The sequence below is a fragment of the Carassius auratus genome, chromosome 2, assembly GCF_003368295.1.
Source record: "Carassius auratus strain Wakin chromosome 2, ASM336829v1, whole genome shotgun sequence".
Classification (NCBI taxonomy): domain Eukaryota; kingdom Metazoa; phylum Chordata; class Actinopteri; order Cypriniformes; family Cyprinidae; genus Carassius; species Carassius auratus.
In genome coordinates, this window is record NC_039244.1 from 24,154,608 (window position 1) to 24,177,328 (window position 22,721).

At 35.8% G+C, this 22,721-nt stretch overlaps 1 protein-coding gene and 1 pseudogene across 2 annotated transcripts; both read left to right on the forward strand.

Moving 5' to 3' along the window:
* The window catches only part of LOC113041156 (EEF1A lysine methyltransferase 4-like), a 38,800-nt pseudogene that overhangs the window by 14,476 nt on the left and 1,603 nt on the right, over positions 1–22,721 (forward strand).
* LOC113037857 (uncharacterized) lies at positions 323–8,495 on the forward strand. 2 transcript variants are annotated; one of them, XM_026195204.1, is made up of 12 exons: positions 323–549; positions 1,165–1,253; positions 2,433–2,530; positions 2,712–2,861; positions 3,010–3,125; positions 3,260–3,396; positions 3,507–3,600; positions 3,759–3,870; positions 4,149–4,372; positions 4,513–4,681; positions 5,130–5,257; positions 5,599–8,495. In XM_026195204.1, exons 3-12 carry the CDS (start codon positions 2,434–2,436, stop codon positions 5,914–5,916), a joined length of 1,545 nt encoding a protein of 514 aa, XP_026050989.1. In that variant the 5' UTR covers positions 323–549; positions 1,165–1,253; position 2,433; the 3' UTR covers positions 5,917–8,495. The 2 variants fall into 2 exon arrangements, with proteins under 2 accessions (XP_026050989.1, XP_026050987.1); XM_026195202.1 differs by lacking the exon at positions 323–549 and having other exon boundaries at positions 1,005–1,253.

Genomic DNA, 22,721 nt, shown 5'->3' on the forward strand with positions numbered 1-22,721 from the left:
TATTTTATACTGACAAACTACAACAAAATATATAAATAACTGTCCAAACACCATTCTTTTAAGTGAAAATACTAACGTGTCTAAGACTTTTGCACAGTAGTGTATGTATAAAGTACGTATGATTAAATTAAGTATATTTAAGTAAGTGTAATTAAAGGATGTGTTCCTTCATATGTGTTAAGGGTTAGATTTTCGCTGGAGAAAACGGCTGTGGTGTGATGAGCGAAAACTTTACAGATGAGAAACCGACTGCTACCTCGTGACCTTTTGTAAACTGTATTTATGACAAAGAACTGCACAGATATTCTAACAATCTACACAGGAAAAATGGCTGAGTAGTTTTTCCAGAGTTACATTTTTTTTCCTCAAAAATAGTTGTTTTTGCTCTATTTTGAGTGTACAGAGTCAAATTTATCAGTAGAGTGGGAGCAAAATCACAGAGTAACTGCAGTGACTCCTCCCATAACTGTTCTCTTCCCAAAGTTTCGTTTATCCGCCATCTTATTAGTCACGGCCGTCGACCGCTGCTGCTTTGCTTTCTGCTGGATGGTAAAGTAAATATAGTTTCAAAGTCTTGGTAACGTTATTCATATATTTTTCATAATATTCACCCGTTATTAGCTCAGGACATTTCGTCATTTTTTTTTTTTTTTTTTTGCATATTACATCGCTTTCTCATGTTAGCTTGAGCACTAAGTTGTGCCATGTCAGAAATAAATTAGACTAAGTAATCTTTAATGCAAACAGCTAAGTTAATATAAAAATAACTAACATTAATTGACATCAGTAAGTACGCTATAGCCTATTAACGTTAAATGTTTGTCCACATAAGTATTGTGACAAGTGATCGAAATGTGCGCCACATGCCACCACATGTACTTGACTCGGTATAGAGTAAAAGTCAACGTTAGCCGTAATTAACTTGCATTGCTGGGAGGCTATTTTGATATGCATTATTATCCCGATTCGGAGGGTTACTGTGGGGATGTAAGGTATTTTCAGCATTTACAGATTTTTTTAATATATTTTGTCATCTTTGACCGTATGAATCTAGAATTTTGGGGTGTGACAATTCAGAATTCGCCGTTGACTCCTTTTTGTCCACTGCCGAACACAGTATAATAATTTGTTTCTGCTCTAACGTTAACTGTTCTCTTCCCAAAGTTTCGTTTCGTTCCGCCATTACAGTCATTGCCATTGACCACTGCTGCTTCGATTTGAGAAGATAACGTGTGTTTCTGCTGGATTGTAAAGTAAGTAAAGTCGTATTCATTTTTATAATATTCGCCTCTGTTTTTAGCTTAACGTTAGATCATTTTGGCAGTTTTTTTATAGAGAGTGATTAAAGATCGCTTTCTCCTGTTGACTGAGAACTAAGTTATATTGAAAGCAAATAGCTAGCATATAATGTTGTTAGATTACAAACGTTAACGTTAATTGACACAGGTAAAAAAAGCTTACGATATCTGTTGATCAAATGTTCGTCCGCTAATCTTTTGTGACAAGCATCTGGAGTCGTGCACCACATGTACTTGACTCGGTATAGAGTTAATGTTAACCGTTATTGCCTGAGGCCATTTTTATGTGCATTAACTTACCCCTCTTTGTACGATAATTGTTTCTGATAGGAATGTAAGATGTTTTCATTATTTACATGGGATATTTGGTGATTTTATTACCGTCTAAATCTAGAATCTTGGTGTTTCATTTCATAATTCACTGTTTGAATCCCTTTTGACCACTGCACTGTTGCTTCACTGTATTTGCATGCATTTGTAATATGTACACTTTTATTACAGAAATCCTGGGAAGTATTTACAAGCAGAATATTAATCAGTTGAAAGGAGAAAGAGGGAAATAAACGGGTAAACATTAGAAATGGGCTTTAAATTTTAACATAATATAGCCTTACACATTAAAAATGTAAACCAAGCAACTTTGTTTTTCGTATGTAAATAAGTTCACAAATTCATTTTTTTTAAATGACATACATCATTTTGAGTTAAAAAGAAAGTTCAATTATATGTATCTTCTTTGTTTTTAACAGATGTAAATAATTACGCAACAAATAGGATATTAATTTCTTATTAAATCAAATCGTACTTATTAAAAATTCCAAGAATGGCCTATTACATTATTACACTTGAGCAGCGCGTTCCCTGGTTTGTAGGATCATAAAACTCACTCCTCCTCTGTGAATAAATCACCACGAATGCATGAGATTCATCACTGAAGTGCATGCAGATTTATTTCTCATGAGAAACAATTACCATCCGAATAAAGATATATTGAGCACCTTGCCTTAACAGAACTATTGGACAGTTATTACATATAAAAAATACCTGTTGTGTAGTGCACTAATGAATGTTCTTTTCTTCCTCTGACTGTGAGTGTTATCGCCTTGTTTAACTTTGTCTTTTTGGTTCTTTCAGGATGCAGACCAACAATGTTATCAGAGTGAAGTTCAAAGACAGCAAGAGATATATTTTTTCTTCAAAACCTTTTACATTTCAATCATTTTTGGAATGTGGTAAGAGATAAACTTTAACATTGTTAACATCATAAATACCTTTCAGTCTAAATTTATTATTATTTTTTAGGTAATATATTAAGTGTATGAATGTATATTATGGGATTAAAAAATAACTGTTGTAGTTCCTTTGGCATTGCTGGCTTCTGTGTCAATTTTCCATTGGTGTGTCTTCCTTTAGTTGCCAATAAATTTGATCTTCCTACAATGGATGTGAAAGTCTTTGATGACTCGAAGACAGAAGTTGATGAGGAAGCATTCGTATATCTGCTGACACGACCAGATCTTGGTGTATTAGAAATTGTCATCCCAGGCACAGCAAACATTGATGGTAAATTGTTTGACATTCAGTAATATTCACCAATTCACTGATTTGCATAAGCTAATATGGCTATTGGATTAATTCTTAATAGCTGTGTAGTATGCTGCCACAGTAGCATGAACAGATAATCAGACCATTGATATGGTTTATATTGAAGATTCTTTAAGCTCAAGCTCATTAGGAGATGAAGGTACATCAGAGTCTGATGACACTGCAATGTTGATTACAAGCCCTCCTGAAAAAAATCTAGCTGAGGAACATCGTCTTGCCAAGGTAAGGATCTCCAATCTTGCCTCTGAATTACATCTATATAGAATGACTTAAAAAATAAAAATATTTGGAGCTATGTACACTTGTCAGTTGTTAATTTATAATCCCTGAACAATATCGCATCATTCCCCCTCCAGATGATTGAAGAGATTCTAAAGACCAGCCCTGGAGGTGAAAAGATTATAAACGAATATACCCGCACCAAAGGTCTGTCCGATACCCGAAGACGTGACATGGTGAAAATTTTGGTAGCACATTTAACAAATGAACATGGGTAAGTTGTTCATACAGTAGTTTGTAAATTGTTGTTTATGATGTTATGTGTTATAATTATAATTGCTTTGGTTTGTGTGTGTGTGTGTGTGTGTGTGTGTGTGTGTGTAGAACAAGCCCTTCCCGACGTTTGAAGGAAGAATATGCGAAAGGAATCATTTCCCTCTTCCCATGCTTGGCTGACCCCAGGAGCAAGCTTGGATATGTAAGTAGTAGTAGTCTCTCAATATTTTTGTTGTACCGGAGGAGGAGACATTATGTATATTGCAGAATAAAGAATATCTGCATTATAATTGATATGGCATTTATTGCCTTAATCTGGTAATGTATAACTACTTGGTCTGTTTATTGTTCTGGTAATAGGAGCATTATTACAATGCAGAAGATGGAAGTGGATATTTGGCGTGGAGAATTAAAACTCTGCAGAAAGAAGCATCAGAGGGACGGATGAAGCGTCCACGGCAACCACAAACAGGTGTGAGATTTTATGTTAAGTCAATGCTTTTATGCATCTGTAATTAAGCCACATTGTGAATGAGGTCTCATGTTACATAGCATCTCTGTTCTTTTTTTAATGCAAACATTTTTTGCATAATCATCAACATTGGGCAAATTCAGATGGCATTCTGGGATATATGCATGTTTCACATGTTATTTTGTGTCATTTATCTAGTTTTGGCATTAATGTGTTGTGCTTTGGAAAGATAAGGAACTAAACAAATTTGGTTTTCATATTGTTTTAAACACTTTCAGGTGGGCCAACTGCTGACAGACAATCCTACAAAGAAGACTGCTATTTGACTGAAGACCGTCATTGTCAGGAAGCAATAGCCCTGATGAAGCATACAGCTGATGAGGCAGTGGTAAAGGAAAAGATGAAGTTAACGCTGGCCTATCGCCAGAAGCTGCTGCATGACCCTAAAAAGTCTGCTGATATTCTATCAGTTTTCTCACGATTCCTGGATATACCAGGCTTGGTATGTGAGACTTAAATTCTTAAAATATGAAAACAGACAAATATGAAATCAAGTGCTATTGTTGTTCTGCAGTAACAGAGATTTGTTAGGTAAACAAAGTCAGTTCCTTCTATGGTACCTACTTTAATTATCTTTGGCAGATTAATCAAGATTTTGGACTTTTGTTTGGTGATGCGACCTCTGCAAAGTTGTTGGAGAAGTGGTCTACCAACATAAAACCAAAGGTTATTGCACAGAGCCGTGGCCTCACACAGACTAGTGAGCTCCAAGACCTCATCCAAAATGCTGAAGCCACTGAAGTTGAAGAAGGTACCGTATCTACATTGTGGCACACTTTAAATTATTTAAAAGGGAAGTTACACATTCATGACAAGCATAGCTTTACTCAGATCTACACTTTAAATTGCTTTAAATTTACACTCTATATCCATTACATAGGATTTGTAGATGCATATTTATAGTTTGAAATGGTTTTAATATGGGAGTCTGAATAACAAAAGCATCTTTGATATTTTGTAGGTAAAGTTTAGCTGTATGTTCAATATATTTGGAGGTTTAACCTAAATTCATCCACACATCTGTATTCATCGAGACTAGGCCATGAATGTGCTCTTAATACTGAATCTGTGTGCAGTATTAACTAAAATACTGGAGTGGTTAATTTATTTATACCAGCACCTCAAGTGATTTGGAGGTTATGCTCAACCCCTTCTGCCTAAATACTAAAAAATGTTTAATTTGTCTTCTGTGTTTCTAGGGTGGGACAGCGACATGTCTTCCATTCTGATGCTGGTTCACCTTTTGCCACCCTCAAGTCAAGGCCGCAAGAGACCGGGAAAGATCTCAGCCAAACAAGCATGTGATCATCTTGTGAAATTCATCAAGGTGAAGCTACTGATTTAACAGATCAAATTACACTGTTTTACAATGTTTTGTCACTGTGTGAACTTGAACTTGCTTATTTCTCAGACTTGCTTACTTCTCTAAAAGATCACTTGTCCTCCAAATTATTGTTCTTGTGGTATTCTTTTCTACTTAGCACATATTTAGTAATGATCTCCCGAAAGTGTGTAATACAGAAACTTTGGTGGAAGGCGTCACTGTGTCTTTATGAATGCTGTATATTTACTTCAAGGGCCCTATTTTAACAATCTAAACGTAAAGTGTAAAGGGGGGCCCTTACTGTTAAGTCACACTGGCACTAATGTGTTTTCATTCTTTCACAGACCGGTAACAGTATCCAAGGGCACTTGGACAGTATTGGAGAGAGACTCCAGCCGTATCTACTCGCTGTTGGGCCGAACAAAAGTAGGATCCATTCTTGGTTTATTGTGATTGACCAACATGCTCTACCCTGTAAGGCTTCTAATTCATTGGCCTGTGTTGATGAGCTTTTCAAAGCTCACTTTGTCTTTGGGACTTCATACTGTCAGGAATTGACCAATGTGTTTAGCTTTCTGCAAACCGCAGTCTATGATATAGATGTTGAAACCACCAAGGTAAATCCCAGAGTATCCGAGTTGAGAGCTAGAATCCTCCAGTGAGCAGATGATTTGTTTCATTTGTAAAAAGGGGCATGCTAATGCCAATGCCCTTATAAGGCACTTCAAGTTAGTTCATGGCCTTTGTCCAGGAAAAAGTCTCAAGTTAAAATGTGCTCAAAGAGGTTGTTCACATGTTTACCATAGTTTTTCTGGATTACGAAAGCATCTCAGCAAGTGTTGTGCAATTGACCGTTCACGCATTGATTCTGGTGAAAGCTCATCCACCGCCAACTCCATTTCATTAGATGATGTAGGTGTTTTATCAAACCAAAATCCGCCTTGTGAGTCTGCACTCTTAAAAACAAATATAGTAAACAGTTGTGCAACAGTGGTGGCTGAACTTAAAGTTGCTGGTGTCGCAGAGACAACTATTAACTATGTTGTTGGTGCTCTAGAAGAAGTGATTGGAGATATTCATAGTGAAACTCAAGAATCAGTGAAAAACAGCCTATCCTTAGAGGAGCCCATAAAAAGTGTTGTCGAGTCTCAAATAGATCAGTTTTTTGAAAAAATACAAAATCCTTTTGCGACATTAAACACTGAAAGCAAGAGAATGCGGTACTTTTCAGACAAATGGGGGAAAATAGATCCTGTTGAATATGTTCTTGGAACAAGATTTGCAACGCGGCGTAACAGAACAACTGGAACTTTTGCCCAAACCATTGTTAAGGATAAATTTGTATATATACCAATTCTTGAGACTTTACAGTCCATTTATAGACACCCTAGCATTACAGATATGATGGCGAGAGATTCACAACAAAGACCAAATTGTCTTTATGACATACACGATGGAGAATTCTTTAAGAGGCATGCACTCTTCTCAAAACAAAGACATGCAGTTCAGATCCAGCTTTTTTTTGATGAATTTGAATGCTCAAACCCCCTTGGATCAAAACGAGGAATACATAAGTTAGGAGCTATCTATTTTACCCTTAGAAATATTTCCCCTAAATACAATTCGAGTTTACTAAATATACATTTAGTCACTTTATTTCATGCACAAGATATCAAAACCTATGGGTTTGATAAAATACTAGAGCCACTTGTCCAGGATATCTCAACACTGGAAACCATTGGAATTCAGATTCCTTTATTTGATCAGACAGTTTATGGAACCATTGTCCAGGTTACTGGTGACAACCTTGGTGTCCATTCCTTGTTTGGTTTTGTGGAATCATTTAGTGCCAGGTACTGTTGCCGCTTTTGCCTACTAGAGAAAGAGGACTTTCAGACAGTGTTCAGTGAAGATAGTCCAAAGATGACAGTGCGAACTAAAGAACTTCATGCTGAACACTGCCAGACGATGCAGAGCAATCCCAGTCTGCCTTATGTAATGGGAGTAAAAAAGTCTTGCCTTTTAAATTCGTTGCAATATTTCCACACAACTTCAAATTTTTCAGTCGATATTATGCACGACATATTAAAGGGGGTTGCTCAATTTGAGATGAAATTACTAATTCAGCACCTGATAGAAAATTACACCACATCAGCAGAAGTAGACAGAAGAATTCAGAGTTTCAACTATGGCTTCATGGAACAAAACAACAAACCTCCTGGTATACAATTAAGAGAGGGTTCCAATGACTTGGGCTTAAATGCCACTCAGAGCTGGTGTTTATTGCGTTATCTGCCCATCATGTTTGGAGATCTTGTGCATCCTAATGATCAACACTGGTATTTGTTCATTTTATTGCTTCAGATAGTCAGTATTGTGTTTTCTTCAGTTATATCCACTGGTATCACCATTTATTTGAAACATCTGATTACAGAACACCACAGTTTGTTTAAGCAGTTGTTTCCTGATAAGAACTTATTGCCAAAGCATCATTTTATGGTGCATTACCCCAGTTGTATGCAGAAAATTGGACCACTGATACATAGTTGGTGTATGCGTTATGAAGCGAAACATAATGTTTTTAAAAAGCAGCTGAAAAGCTTTAAAAACATAACGAAAACTTTAGCAAAGAAACACCAGTGCCAAATGGCTTACATTTGGCAAACATTTGATCCTAATGCCATGAAATTTGGTCCCGGGAAAATGGTCCCATTGAATGAAATGGAAGTTGGTGCTGAGATGGCTGGAAAACTTAATGTGCCTGTGTGGACTAAGGTCCTAAATGTGAAGTGGGTCAAGCGCTGTGGAAACACTTATCGGTCAGGGTTGGCAGTTTGTGTTCAAGTTCAAAATGACATGCCTGTGTTTTATGTAATCCAGAATATTGTTATTAAAGATGAGCACATCCTTTTAATAACAACTGCACTGAAAACAATGTGTTTAGATGAACATATCCATGCTTACAAAGTTGCACATACCACAGAAGCACCTTATGTTTTGGAGATTAAGGATATTTTGCACCACAAGTTGTTTGACATTCTGATGTCTTATGGTTGTGATTCTGATTTGTTTATTGTACCATATAGTTTCATGTAATTCTTTTTCATCTCATCCATTGTTATCATTTTTTTTTTTTTTCACAATTACAACATGATGACACATTCACAATGACAAGTGAATTATGTTTAAGTGTAATGTTGTTTGAAGAGGAGGAGCTTGAAAAAATAAAATTGAGACATGAGTATATTGTTTGTTGTTTTTTGTTTTATTTTAATACTGAAAAGCAAGTAATTAATTTTAAGGCTTTTTGAGGGTAAAATATGAATGGTGTAATTCAGAGGAATAACTCTGGATAGAGTTACTTATTCTTTGTAGTTCACACATAACTGATGATAAACAACTCCGGAGGGGAAGTAAATTGTGGTAGAGTAAATTTGTAGTTCCTCTGAACAGAGTTAAAAAGTAGCAAGAGTCAATTTCATGTAGCACTGAACTGAGTAAAATAGTACAAGAGTTAATTTGAAATAACACTAAATAGAGTCAAATATAACATGAAAGAGTAAAATATGAACACTAAATTGAGCAAAATGAACTCTGGAAAAACAACTCTATCAAAAGAGTAACTTTTACTCTTTTTAGAGAGGGACCAAATGTTATCTGGCATAGAGTAAAATTTTCTTCAATTTGAGTAAATTTTACTCGGTCAAATTTACTGTGTATCGATAAACACATACCTTGTGTCCTCTGTTTGTTTAAGTGCGCATGCGCTGCTCCGTTCGCGGTCTTCGCCTCTGTGGATTGAAGAGCGCGCTGAAAGACGGAAGGAGAACGGTCTGACCCTGGTTTCATGTGAAATTTAAGCGCAATCAAATTCACTACATCCGGATGGCGCGATTTATCTGGATAGGTTTTTTTTTTTTTTTTTTTATGATGACAAGCCGGAATGAAAACAAGCCGAAAATTAAATAGCAGTAACAAAGCTATTTTTAAAATGTAAGGAGTAGAAAGTACAGATACTTGCCTGAAAATGTAAGGAGTAGAAGTAAAAAGTCGGCTGAAAAATAATCACTCAAGTAAAGTATGGATACCCCAAATTTCTACTTAAGTACAGTAACGAAGTATTTGTACTTCGTTACTTGACACCTCTGATATATATATATATATATATATATATATATATATATATATATATATATATATATATATATATATATATATATATATATATATATATATATATATATATATTTTTTTTTTTTTTTTTTTTTTTACAGAGTTATGCCATGGAATGTGATAAGTTTAAAATGTTTAAGACAGGGTGTCTGTTGGAGTTACTGATTAATGTATGATTTGTTTTTCTAATGGAAATAGTTTTAAATAATTAAAGTCTATTAGCATCTCTACATGTCTCAGCATGTGAGTTTTTTTGTCTGTGGCCACTTATATTCTCAAATTTGTTAGTAGAGGTCATGTGGATTGTTTTAGCTGATATGGAGTGTTTGTGGATGTTTGTTTTCATGCGTGTGTGTGTATGCAGCCCTCTCCCACACACTGCAGCCCAAATCACAGAGACAGAACCACTCGCATCCCAACTCACTGTTACTATGGAGACGAGAGGCCAGTATTGACTGCAGAGCAAGTTGCTATGGAAACACTGGATGCCTACTGGGAGGGGGCCACCATTAATTAGAGCCAACGAGAGACAGATAGACAGGACGAGAGACAGAGAGAAGACGACAGTTTCTCTTGAGGTTGGAGCTGGGCACAGTGTATACAGTCAGAGCAGGTTCTGTCCAGTTTTCAGGGAGGTGCTGCCTCGCGTTCTGCACGAATGGATTATAGCAGCATCTCTCTTGCTATCTTACAGCTCTTTCAATGCTATTCCAACTGTAGAGCCATTATTTTTTAGTGTATACTCTTTATTTTTCTTTATTTATTGCTACTGGAATGCTTTTGTATGGTCCCCCATAAACATTGACATATTTAATTTACTGTTAAAAAAATGTGGGTCATGTGTGTGTGTGTGTGTGTGAGAGAGAGTGTGTGTGTGGCCATATTACATTGATCATTAATGATGTTATGATTTTTTATTTCAAATGAAGGCTGTTTTGAACTTTCTTTTTATCAAAAAAAAAAAAAAACTTTATTACTTTTCTCACAAAAATATTAATCAGCACAACTGTTATTAGCATTGATAAAAAACAGAAATGTTTCTTGACCATATTTGAAGGATTTCTGAAGGATTTCATGACACTGAAGACTGGAGAAATGGAACAGCAGGAATAATTTAATTAATTTAAATAGTGATAATATTTCAAATGATTACTATTTTTACTGTATTTTTTTCACATCTTTAACCAAAATAAATACAGCCTTGCAGCCTTGGAAAGAGACTTCTTTCAAAATATTTCCTATATGAATATATTACCATGTTTTTTGACACAATTTCATGGGAATATCATGGTTTTTAGAAACTAATATCAACTAATATCATGTTAGTATATCACTTGGAAAGACCATTGTATATAAATATGGCAAACATACACATACCAAAATAGCTTGCAGATAATATTTTAATACAGTAAATTAAATCTGATACAATATTTACATGATACTCCCAAAAAAGCCGTGGTGCATAACCAAGCCAAGGTACTTTTTTGCACTTCACTTACAAACAGGTGCCAAAAAGAAAAATGAATGATTTAAACAGAGTTATGTTTTAAGTTTATCATGGTATCACTATGGTAGACTAGGAAGTATGATGGAGTAAAAACTGTGGTACATTAAAATGTACATTACCATGGTATTATAATTTCAGTTTGATGAGATATATCAAAGATATACCATGTCCAGAGAAGAAAATATTAGAATACAGCAGTGCATATGTGTGTGTATGTGTATGTGTGGCATCTATAATCTTGTAGGGCAATACCAGGTCTGCGTGTCTAATCTGCCAAATGGACTTGGTTTTAAGTATGATGTCATTGTTGTTGTGATTACAGTTGTCCCTTTTGTGATGTCAAGCCTCTCCAGCCAATCAGAACATGCCAGCTTAAGTCCATGTGGAGAAAACAAAGCAGGTTTGCGTCAAATTATTAGACAAATACTAATTTATGACAGCGGTTAGGATTACAGTGAGGGTTAAAGACATGAGTGTGTGTATTTAGTGCAGTCATTTGGTAGTTCATTGAGGTTTTCTGATGCTGTCATTAGTTTTTATGGGCTGTTTTTGTAAACATTATGAGTCAAAGCCGAATATTAGCACACAGATGAACTTTCCTGATATTGCGTCAGCACAGCACTGCAGTAGAGATGGCAGTGAGTTTCATACAGTGAGTCTCTCCCTCTATCATAGTTGATATGCTTTACTTGAACAGTTTTTCTCTGTTCAGTCATGATGTCTAATAGGGTTTTAGGACTACAGACTCTGCCCACTGAAGCTGAGAATGAAGGCATCAACAGTAAACTTAGTTATGAAGGATGTGGGTGTATTTTTCCAAGTGCTCATCAAATTTTGTAGACAAGTGTCATCAAAATAGTTGCATTGGTCTCTCTTTTCTCTCTGCATAGGGAGTTGCTGAGTATGCAGAGCAGATTAGATTTGAATGCTAAGCAGAAAATATCATATTACTTAATCCTATATAAACAGAGTGTTATGAAGCGTCATGTTTATCCTTTAGGAGATCTACATGGAGAAAGTCCATTAGCATTCCTGTTCATTTCAATGGAAGTTGCCCAGCACTCTGCACACAGTTGACATGGTTGCTTTTGAGTCAATCGCTGAGCCGTAAAGGTCATGTGACTACTCATTCTGGAGCTGTTGGGAAATTATATCATAAGAACATGCACAGTCCCAAAACTTTCATCAGCAACTATCCTGAGCTGTGACATTATTTGCACCAGAAAGGGAAAATGTTCATGTTCATGTATCTGTTACACTAGTAAATATATGAATTTAAAATGATTGAAGTTGTTCCTATAGCTGCAGTGCCTTTTTCTGATTGGCTCATGCACACTTCCTGGTTTAGATTATTTAAAAATGACTAAAACTGAATGTCAGGCTAACCAAGACTTGTCATTTGCACTTATATATTGTTGCTCTTTTGTTTGACTCCTTTTATTGTCCTTTTTGTAAGTTGCTTTGGATAAAAGCATCTGCTAAATGAATAAATGTAAACGTAAATGTATATATATATATATTTTTTTTTCTTCAGTTTTTATGATTTTGTGTTGTTTGTGTTTGTTTTTATTTTATTTTGTTACATTGTTTTTTATTTTGTTTTGCCAACAGGCAAACACAACTAGTTATTTTTGCAGTTATGTTTGTTGCCACTAGTGGTGCAGATATTGCACACTGTTCCTTTAATTATTTCTGTAGATTTTTCACAGTGTTCCTGCAGCTTTCCCAGATGGCACTCTGTGTTTGTGTGTGAGTGTGTGTCAAGGTGCACAACCTCACACTTGAGAAATGTGTCTGACATTAAATTGATTTTACAATCTCCCTACCAAACCACACCAGTCCACTGCTGGGGCCATTACTCCAAGTTGTTGAGTGGAATACAGCACTGTCCTCCCTCTCTCTCTCTCTCTCTCGCTCTCTCTCTCTCTCACACACACACACACACACACAAATACAGAGATAGCTCACTAATCTATGTTCCACATGCTTAACACCCTTAGCCAGCGACAGTCACCTGTATTATTGTGGAAAGATAGCTTATCAATCTCTCACATAACACACACACACACATTAGACTATCTCCTCATCAGAATCATGCTGACAGAGTGTAATGTAGTTTAGAGACTGCTGAGTGTGGAGTAGAAACAGATTTTCTGGAGTTTTCCATCTCATTAAAGGCCTGGCCAAGGTCACCATCCTCTCCTGCTCTGTCTCTCGCTCTCTCTCACTCGCTTGTTCTTTCTCTCAGGGGAAAGGTGAGCTGCATGCTGAGTGAGTTGTGTGTATTTGCTTGCTAATAAGAGTGTGTACGTTTTCTCTGTAGACTTGCAAATGATGCAGTGGAAAATAACCTTCCATGCTGTGTCTAAGATGGGAGCTTTAACTTTCCACGTTCAGGCGGGGTTGTTCTGAGACCCAGCTGACTGCACATGGGGCTGAACCAGTCGTTCATGACCTCTGCTCATTCACCTTGGCTGTTCCCATGGCGATGGATAGCCTGCGGGATGCAGGTGAATGGGAGGAAGCCTGACGAGCATCTCTAGTGCTCTGATCGATGAGAGAGAACAGGAGTAAGCCTAGGATTGTTCTTTAAAAGATGCTCCTGTGGGATTTTGAGCCTACACACTCTCGTGGAGAAAAACAAGGAAAAAACACAAGTATTCATGGGTAGTTGACACATAAGTTAATATATACATTGCCTTTTGAAGTTTTGGGGTCAGTACGATTTTTTAAATGAAGAAGTCAGTTATGCTTGTCAAGGCTGCATTTATTTATGAAAAATATGAAAAGTAATATTATAATTTAAAATAACTGCTCTATGTTTTAATGTATTTTAATTCCATTCATCAGTGTCACATGATCCTTCAGAAATCATTAAAATATGCTGATTTAATGATCAAGAAACCGTTCTTATTACTCTGTTTTAAAAATAGTTATGCAGCTTAATATTGTTGTGGAAACAGATTTTTCAGGACTCTTTAAAAAAATACATGGTTAAAAACAATCAGCTTTTTTTTTAAGCACATGTATTATAAAATGTATTTACTGTATTTAAAAATAATAATATTTATAGGGAGGTGTGGAATAATCCCTGGGCCATTGCCATGAATAAAAAAAATATTTATTATTATTATCATTTTTTAAATGTGGTATTAATATTTCTAATCAAGTCTTTCAATGAATTTGGGGTCATAAAAGCTAAACATAACATTGTAAAATAATTAGAAAAATGCTATTTTAAATTGTTTTCAATTCAACGTGAGAAATTTCTTCATTTAGAATATGGGATTTCATTTTCTGCCAGGTGAAAAAGCACAAGCACATAATAAGAAAATATAAAGAAAAGGTGGTAAAAATTATCTGATGATGCATACTTCTTGATAATCGCCTCATGCCTCACATTACCACCTGCACCTGCACTCTCTAGTGCCTCCACAGACAGACAGAGTCACAGTTGGTGAGTATGGGTATCTGAGTTTATGTAACTGCCTCAGCCGGTCCGTCTCAGCGCAGAGATGGGGGGAGGGGGGCGCAGATGCAACCGTATTATTTTCTAGTTACATAATATTTAGTGTATGAAGAGCTGGCAGCAGTGACCAGAATTTCAATGAGATTTATTTTATTTTTTTGGCTCTTTGCTCTTCATTTTTAAGGACACCACGCACACACTCAGACAAGAACACATGTACACACTATGCTGTCTGAATCCTCTCAAAGCCTCTCTGCTTTCTCCAGAGGACTTCATGTCAAGTAAGGTTGACTGAGCCTCACTTTCATTGCACAAGGTGAAGACGGAAGGACAGTGATTTGATCTCTGCCTCTCTACAGGCAGCTGATATAAGTGTACTTTTTACATTAGAGCTGTACTTCTGTGCGCTCCTTCTTGATTTTTCATGAAAAGCTCTTTATAAATCTGTAAATCACTTTCTAAAAGTGTTGTGTATAACAGTGTTTATTTAGACATGTACTATGTTAATACCATGGTATTTTTTGAATCCCATGTAAAATATATAATGATATATCATTACAAAAAGTATTGTGGTGGTACCATGACACAATGCTGGTATTAGAAAGAAGCACTTTGATATATATACCATGGAATTTAAATAAGGTACTTGCAAAATATAAAAGAACAGCATCACTATAATTAATGGTGTAAAACGTGGTTATACCATATTACTTTATGGACAGTTTAGTCTTGCACATAGAAAAAAGTTTTGGTTACACTTTATTTTACTGTGTGCTTTATATATATATATATATATATATATATATATATATATATATATATATATATATATATATATATATATATATATATATATATATATATATATATATATATATATATATATATATATATATATATATATATATATATATATATATTCATTTATTTATTTATTTATTTATTTTTTTTTTCCCTGTGAATTTTCAGAATCATTGCAGCAGTTTTCAGTGTTACATGATGTTTCATAAATCATTATTCTGATTTGTTGCACAAAAAACATTTATTAATTATTATTATTATTATTATCGGTGTTGAAATTTTTTTTTCCAGTATTTTTTGATGAATGCAGAAGTAAATTCAAAAGAGCAGCATTTATTTGAAATAAAAATAACATCATAAATGTTTTTTCTGTCACTTTTGAGGAATTTAATGCATTCCTGCTGAATAAAAATGTTAGTTTCTGACCCCAAACTTTTAAACGTTAGTGTACTTCAGAGAAACTTAACATCTCTTACCAGTATCATGGTAGTTATTTTTTTTTTTAAGTTAATTGAAAGAATACCATACAGAGACCAGAATACCATAGCGACTTTATGTATTAATAGTAAGCAAGCACCTTGAAATTACCTGGAACCCCTTTGCAAACATGTTGCGACATCCAGAAAGTGTTCACAGAAGAAGCAGCGTTATGCAGATAATTGTTTGTTCTGACATTTCATGTGATGGGACCTTTAGAAACGGGCCCGACTTGATTATCTCATTAAAATCCCGTCTGATTTGCCCCAGTCACCTGTGCTAGTGTTTGTGCATCCCCGCATGGCTTTTGAGCCAGAGATGTTTCCATAGCAACATGTTTCTATAGCAACTGGATCACAGTGGTTGCTGGAGGGCGAGCATGACTCATCCTGCTGAGGGGGGTTTAGAAGAGCCTTCGTGCCAAAAGCTACCAAAGTTTACTCTGATATAGTTCTAACAGCTGTGACTGTGTTTCAGTCACTTTAGACAAAAATACCATGGTATTACCATTAAAATACAGCATGGTAAACATACTCTGAGATGATACAGTGATGGTATCAGCTACTGAAATTCATGAACAATGGGTTTTTGGACATGCCATTTATTTTGGTACCATGGTACTTTTCTATAAGGTTTTACAGTTTGTTTTTATTTATGGCAGACATTTGTGGTTTGTTTTAGAGTTTCTCTGTGTTGAAGATTGTTATATGAAATGATTTTCGACTAATTAAATCTGAGAACAGTGAAGGTTTCCTAAATTAGACTTGTGTTTTCTCACTGCATGTGCTAAGCTTCAGTCAGGTTTTGTTTGGAAAAAGCAAAAGAAAGAGAAGAAATGACTGACTTGCTTTCAATTTTGCTGTTCAAGATCCAAACACAGCCAAATGGTTTATTTATGTTCCTTTCGGCTTCGTACACAGAAACACATTATAATGAACTGTGAGCATCCTGGTTTTGGAACAGCTGAGTATTTTGTGTGTGTGTGTGTGTGTGTACACGGCAAACAGATTTTAGTTTTGTGTTTGGCAGCTGCCATCACTGAGATTTCCCAGTCTGCTTTGATTCGTATTAGTGCCCAGATTGTGAGCGCTGAAGTCTTAATTATAAGCAAAAACAAGCTCATCTCGTTTGATTTCCCACTTCTCAAGAGGACACACTATCAGGAGATCAGAGAGTCAACAACCTTATGCTGAACTGGTTATTTGTGGGTATTTAAAGTCTGTGTTCGTACATGTTCATTCAAATCCTCATTCCTGTGTGTCTGCAGAGGCTGTGGAATCAAACTGAGGCTGTAACATTATTTTAAGGCAAATAATAAGCGATTTTTGAGGCAAATAAAATGTGTAAGATATAATAAGGCCTGTTAATGTAATTTTTTATGTACTGTATAACTGTTGTCAACCCTATAGTCAGTTTTAGTTGCACTACTTTGTATTTTATTTGCAGTATGCAAATGCTAACTGGGTCTAAGGTTTCTATGAGTAATGTTGCGTATGAAACATTATATATATATATATATATATATATATATATATATATATATATACAACACTTGTTTGTCCCCCTTATTAGGCAAAGCTCAAGGGAAGTGTCAGTATAGTCTTAACTGAGGTCAAAGGTCAAGAGAAGCCTCTGTGCAAATCTTATTTTTAGAATATAATGCTAAAAACAAATGTCAACATTGTAATAGGATCAAAGTGTCAGATTCTTAATTTATGATTACACTTTTCGGTAAATTCAATGGCAATTTAGCAGAGGATTTGGATTGCAGTCCAGATGTTTTCATCGTCTGTAAATCCTGCAGTGTGCCATAGCTGACATCATGATAATCGGTTGGCAAAGATCAAACCAAGCAGGTGTTCAGGTCTAGGTCATAGTAGCATATGACCTTTGACCCCTCAGATGATCTTTTTTTATCCCTGTTCCGGAAAAGCAAAATAATTTTTTATCTAACACTGTTAGTTAAGAGAAATATAGCTACAAACCAGCTTCCACATATACAAAACCTCTGTGATCATCTTTAACTGGTATGAACGGTCTATTATATTAAAAAAAAAAATATCCAGCATGGGTGACAACTGCTATATTTGTTTAACTGATTTGATAATTATTGATTTATTAAAACTGTTTATTTAAAACATATTAAAAAATTATACATATATACATATATTGCCAGTGTTCTCTAAAAATTATTACATCACAGCTCAGCGTTACAGCATACATGGGTAGTTCAGAGAGATATTATGTGATAATACGAGTCAGCTGTGAGACCATGTATGGATGTCAGTGCTGTCAAAATTATGGCTCAGGGGTTATTCCACACTTGCCTAATCTATCTCTCTCCCCTTCTGTGGCTTTATTCCAGGACCATTAATTTTCCTGAGTGACTGTCACACGTCAGTGTGCGTCTGCCTGACTTGGTAATCTCGGGGTCACTTGACTCCTGTGTCAGCGTCCAAGGACGTTCTGTCACTGAGCTTTTTGTGTGTGTGTGTGTGTGTGTGTGTGAGAGAGAGAGAGAGAGAGAGAAAGTGATAGCAAGGGGGTTTGCATGACCGGGACCTGCTGGAATGGAAAATACCATCCACGATCCATCACAGGACAACACAGGGGGAAACCCAGAAGCCCTCCTGCGACGTGCAGCCAAAAAGAGAGAGTGTGTATTGGGATATTGTGCTTGATGTTTGTAAATTCACACTGTTGTGCGGCCCAGAATAGATACCTAAGCTGTTAACATGAGTCTGGTTATAGTAAATCAGCCTTGATTAGCATGAATCAGGGATATTGATGTTTCACGACTGATCTGAAATCAGTCTGCAATCAGCCTTACACAGTTTCTCATGCTCACATCTGAATAACATGGCCAGATATGCTGATCCCAGACCTTTGGTTATGTCTGAAGTTCCCCTTGCAGATTAAAGCAGGTCACCAGACTCCAGACGCATAGTCATGTTGTTTAATTAGTTTTTATCATGACACAGCTTTGAAAAGCTCTACTGATAACATTGTGTGTGGAAGAGAGAGGCAGACCATATTCAGAGTGTTTGGCTTGAGGTTTCGGGCTATATTTATTCATGGCTTCAAAGTGGAACCTTGGTTCCCAGAAAGGGTTTTCCATACAGATATGGCTTGGAGTTCACATTCTCTCTCTCTCTCTCTCTCTCTCTGCAGTGGTGTTAGCAAACAGGTTGTAACCAAGCATCGTCTGTGTTGAGGTTTATAGATAAACAGTTTCCAGGGAGACCACCTTGTGTTTTGGCAGATTTGTGTTGGATCGTTTGCTGTAACTTATTTAGCCAGTAAATCAATAGTAAAGCTGTTTGTCAACAAGTTGTGTAAATAGTTACTAAATGAAACGTGTTTCAACTTTCCACCATGTCAGAGGTGCACCAAACAACTGTTTCTTTGCTTTGGTGTTAAAATAAATAATCTTAAATGTTTCTGTGTAGTGTGTTTGAGGAAGATCCATACAGAATGTCTTTGTTTTTTGTGTGTGTGTGCATGCGACTGTACAGAGAACATTTAAGATCAATCACAGCTTCCCTTCTCTCTCGAAAGAGGATTGACTGTTTCACCAGGATCCAACAGTCTCTATATATCCTCATCATTTATAGTTCCAAAGCTTGGCATCAGTAAGAATGTTTTTAAAAGAAGATTGTGAAATATAAAAACGTATAAAATGCTATTATTTAAATAATATATAAAAGCTTTTTTCTATTTTAATATATTTTGTTAAATATATGAAATGTCAGAAGCCATTACTCTAGTCTTTAGTGTCACATAATAGTTCAGAAATCATACTAATATGCTGACTTGGTGCTCAAAAAAACATTTCTTTACATTATTTATGTTAAAAATGTATTTTTTATTTATCCAGTCAATGGAATCCAAAGTTGTTTGGACCCCATCATTCTAAAACCTTTTTCTTTTTTGTGTTCCATAAAACAAAAGAAAATCATATAGGTTGTCGACATATTGCTCTAAGCAAAAGTGTGCTGTTGCTGCAGATTCAGTGGTAACATTAGTGATTGCCATCCCATGGGCGTCCTCAGGGCTCCCAGACACACTGCCCCATATATTTAGTGCTATCCACTCAAACACACACACTCTCACTCACACACTTACTTTTGCCCTATTTACCTAGTGCCTTTAGCAGCTGTAAGTGTCAGGTTTTCCATAGTCACATTTTTCCTAGAGATTCAAGGATAATTGTCCAGAAATTATTTAAAAACATAATTTTGGTCATGTGTTGTTTTTGAATATGTGATTTATATATACATATACTGTCCCTAAACTATTTAACAGTAGTGTATATTTATGTATTAAATGAAATGTATATGTATTTATAACATTTATCTTGACCTCATCTATCATCTTGTTTTTTTTTTTGTGCCTCTCTGCACAATTATTCACAATGCTGACTTTGAATTTGTTCAGAAGAAAAAGTAAGGGCTGCCTACTGTCTAGCTAGGCTGCTTACTGTTTTAACACTGTTAAATTGGTGCTGTCATAAGAAGTAAATAGGAAATCACATGCCCATGTGATAAGAAGTTTCTCACTAAAGAATGTATTCGTGAGAATTTGTGTATTGTGGGTGAAGTGTTGATGGAATGTGGACATTTTGCTGATTTGTTGACAGTTACATCACATAGAAATTTTTATCATGCCTTTTATTTAAATAACCCTAAAAATACAGGTTGAATTTTATGTACAATGTACATGCAAAAATGCCCACCTTATATGCATGTAAAAGATAGGTAGTATTTCACACAATGTGTGCTCTTCTTTAGTGTTACATCTTGACCCAATTGAATTACTTTTTTTTTTTTTTTTTGCAGTGTGGAAACTTTTATTTCCATGGCAACCTTGTGTAGGAAATTGCCAGAGATTTGGAAAAATGTTTTCAGCCAAGTAATTTGAAGAGCTCATAATAGACAAAAACTTGAAGCATCCCACCACTTGGCAGCAGAACATCCACCCAAACCTCCATGCCTCTGATTTTAAGAACACAAATAAGATTCAGACAGATTCCAGACATTGCTGATGATCAGGAAACTGATGAATGATTTTCGAACCTTTTTGCATCTTGTATGTCATATCAAAAGGCCAATGGCACCAGTCTGTCTGGTTCCATGGCTGCTGGCAGCCAATTAGAGAGGCTGTTCAGCTTGTATAATTAAAGATATGTTATGTAATGGCCAGGTGCTGAGAAACAGATTGAGAGAATAAATCATCTTCTCCACTCATTTGTTTGTTGGCAGGATCTGACATGGTAGTCAAAGGCGATCCGGTGCATTTAGTTAATTGCAGAAATCGATATGCTGGAACAGCTTTAATCAGAATCTAGCAATCAGTATTTACAAATCACACATAAAGGCACTAAAGCATTAGCTCTGACCCAGCCTACACTAAATACCATACACACACACACACACACACACACACACACACACAGATGTGCAAGCACATACAAATGCATGAATGAACACAAACATATGCACACATGCGCAAACATGTGATCTGGTCTTAACTCGAGGCATTAGCCATAATGAGTGACTCATGGACTTCTGCTGCAGCTATGCGTTTGGTTAAGATGAACTGTTTATGAGCTCTGAGTTTAAGGGTGAACGAGTTCACATCATATACGCAGAGAAGCAAGAAAAGGCTGATTGCATGTCTCTTATTTTTAACAGACTGCATCATGTCCTTAAAGCTAAAGTATTCAGCTTTTGTGCCACTAACGTCACCATAGTAAGTTGCAAAATGATTTTATATATCAGAATGTTTCCCAAACACTTCATCTTTCTGTCAGTAGCTGGACAAACTCACACCATTGGTTAAGCTAATTTTGCAGTGTCGGGTTAGTCTGGATTCTTGAAAAACTTTTGTGGTGAATAAAAATATTCATTTCTTTAAAAAGAAAATTTTACTGAGCCCAGACTTGCATATTGCTGTTATTTGTTTCCTCTTGTTTTCTTCAGTGTTTTAATGAAGCATTTTAATAATCACCTTGACGCACATTGCTCGTCTTTGTTATTGTTGATGAAACCTTTTGAAGCATTTTCGTCAGTAATTCCTTTGACGAGATGCACACTGGATAGATGGAAGCATTTTAACATTGCATAATTAACACACTTCACCTTTAATGGGGAAGGATGAATAAATGACCTCATCACCTGTGCGCTTTCACAGACTGTTAGTTTGATAATTGCGTCTCCTATAGAATTTGGCAGCTCTCAGTGGCCGTAAAGGATCTTGATTCCCTGAGGGCTGAGTGCTGGTATGACAGCTGTTAGCACACTAGAAATGCTGCAGTTACTGAGTGTCATCATTATAGTCTGTCCACAATTCTGTGTCGGTTGTCCACATAGACACACAAACACACACACATACATGCCCTTCGCTGCTGGACAGATGGTGGCTTTGAGCTCAGGGTCCTTGAAGGAGACACTCACGGCGGAGTAGAGAAAGAGCAGACATCGATATGAAGACGAGAGCATGCTGTTACTAATGTCCCTGGAGGATGCTGGGAGTTTGTGAAAGTACTGTAATTTCTGGCTGCTAACAAGCAGGAGGAAGATTCTAGGTCATAAAATTACACTTTTCTGCAACCTCACATGCCCGGCTCTGTGCACAGTTAGATAAAATTAAGTAGCGCTGATTTATTGTGTTTCTTTTGTGTGTGCGTGTGTGAAACATAAAGTTAGGTTGAATTTTTTTTAAATATGACGCTTTATAATAGACGGTATCTTGGATATTAAAGAAACCTTTCTCACATATAAAATATTTTTGTCTTTCAAAACAACAAACCTTCCCCTACAAACAAAATCAGCATATTTATTTGAATCAGAAGACTGGAGTAATGATGCTGAAAATTCAACTTGAATTCCATTTTAAAATATATAAAAAGTTCAAATTGTAATACAATTTTTACAGTATAAGTGTGTTTACGTTATTTTTAAATAATTGCAGCCTTGGTAAGCATAAAATACATTTTCAATACCAAAAAATAAATAAAATAAATAAATTCTTACAGACCC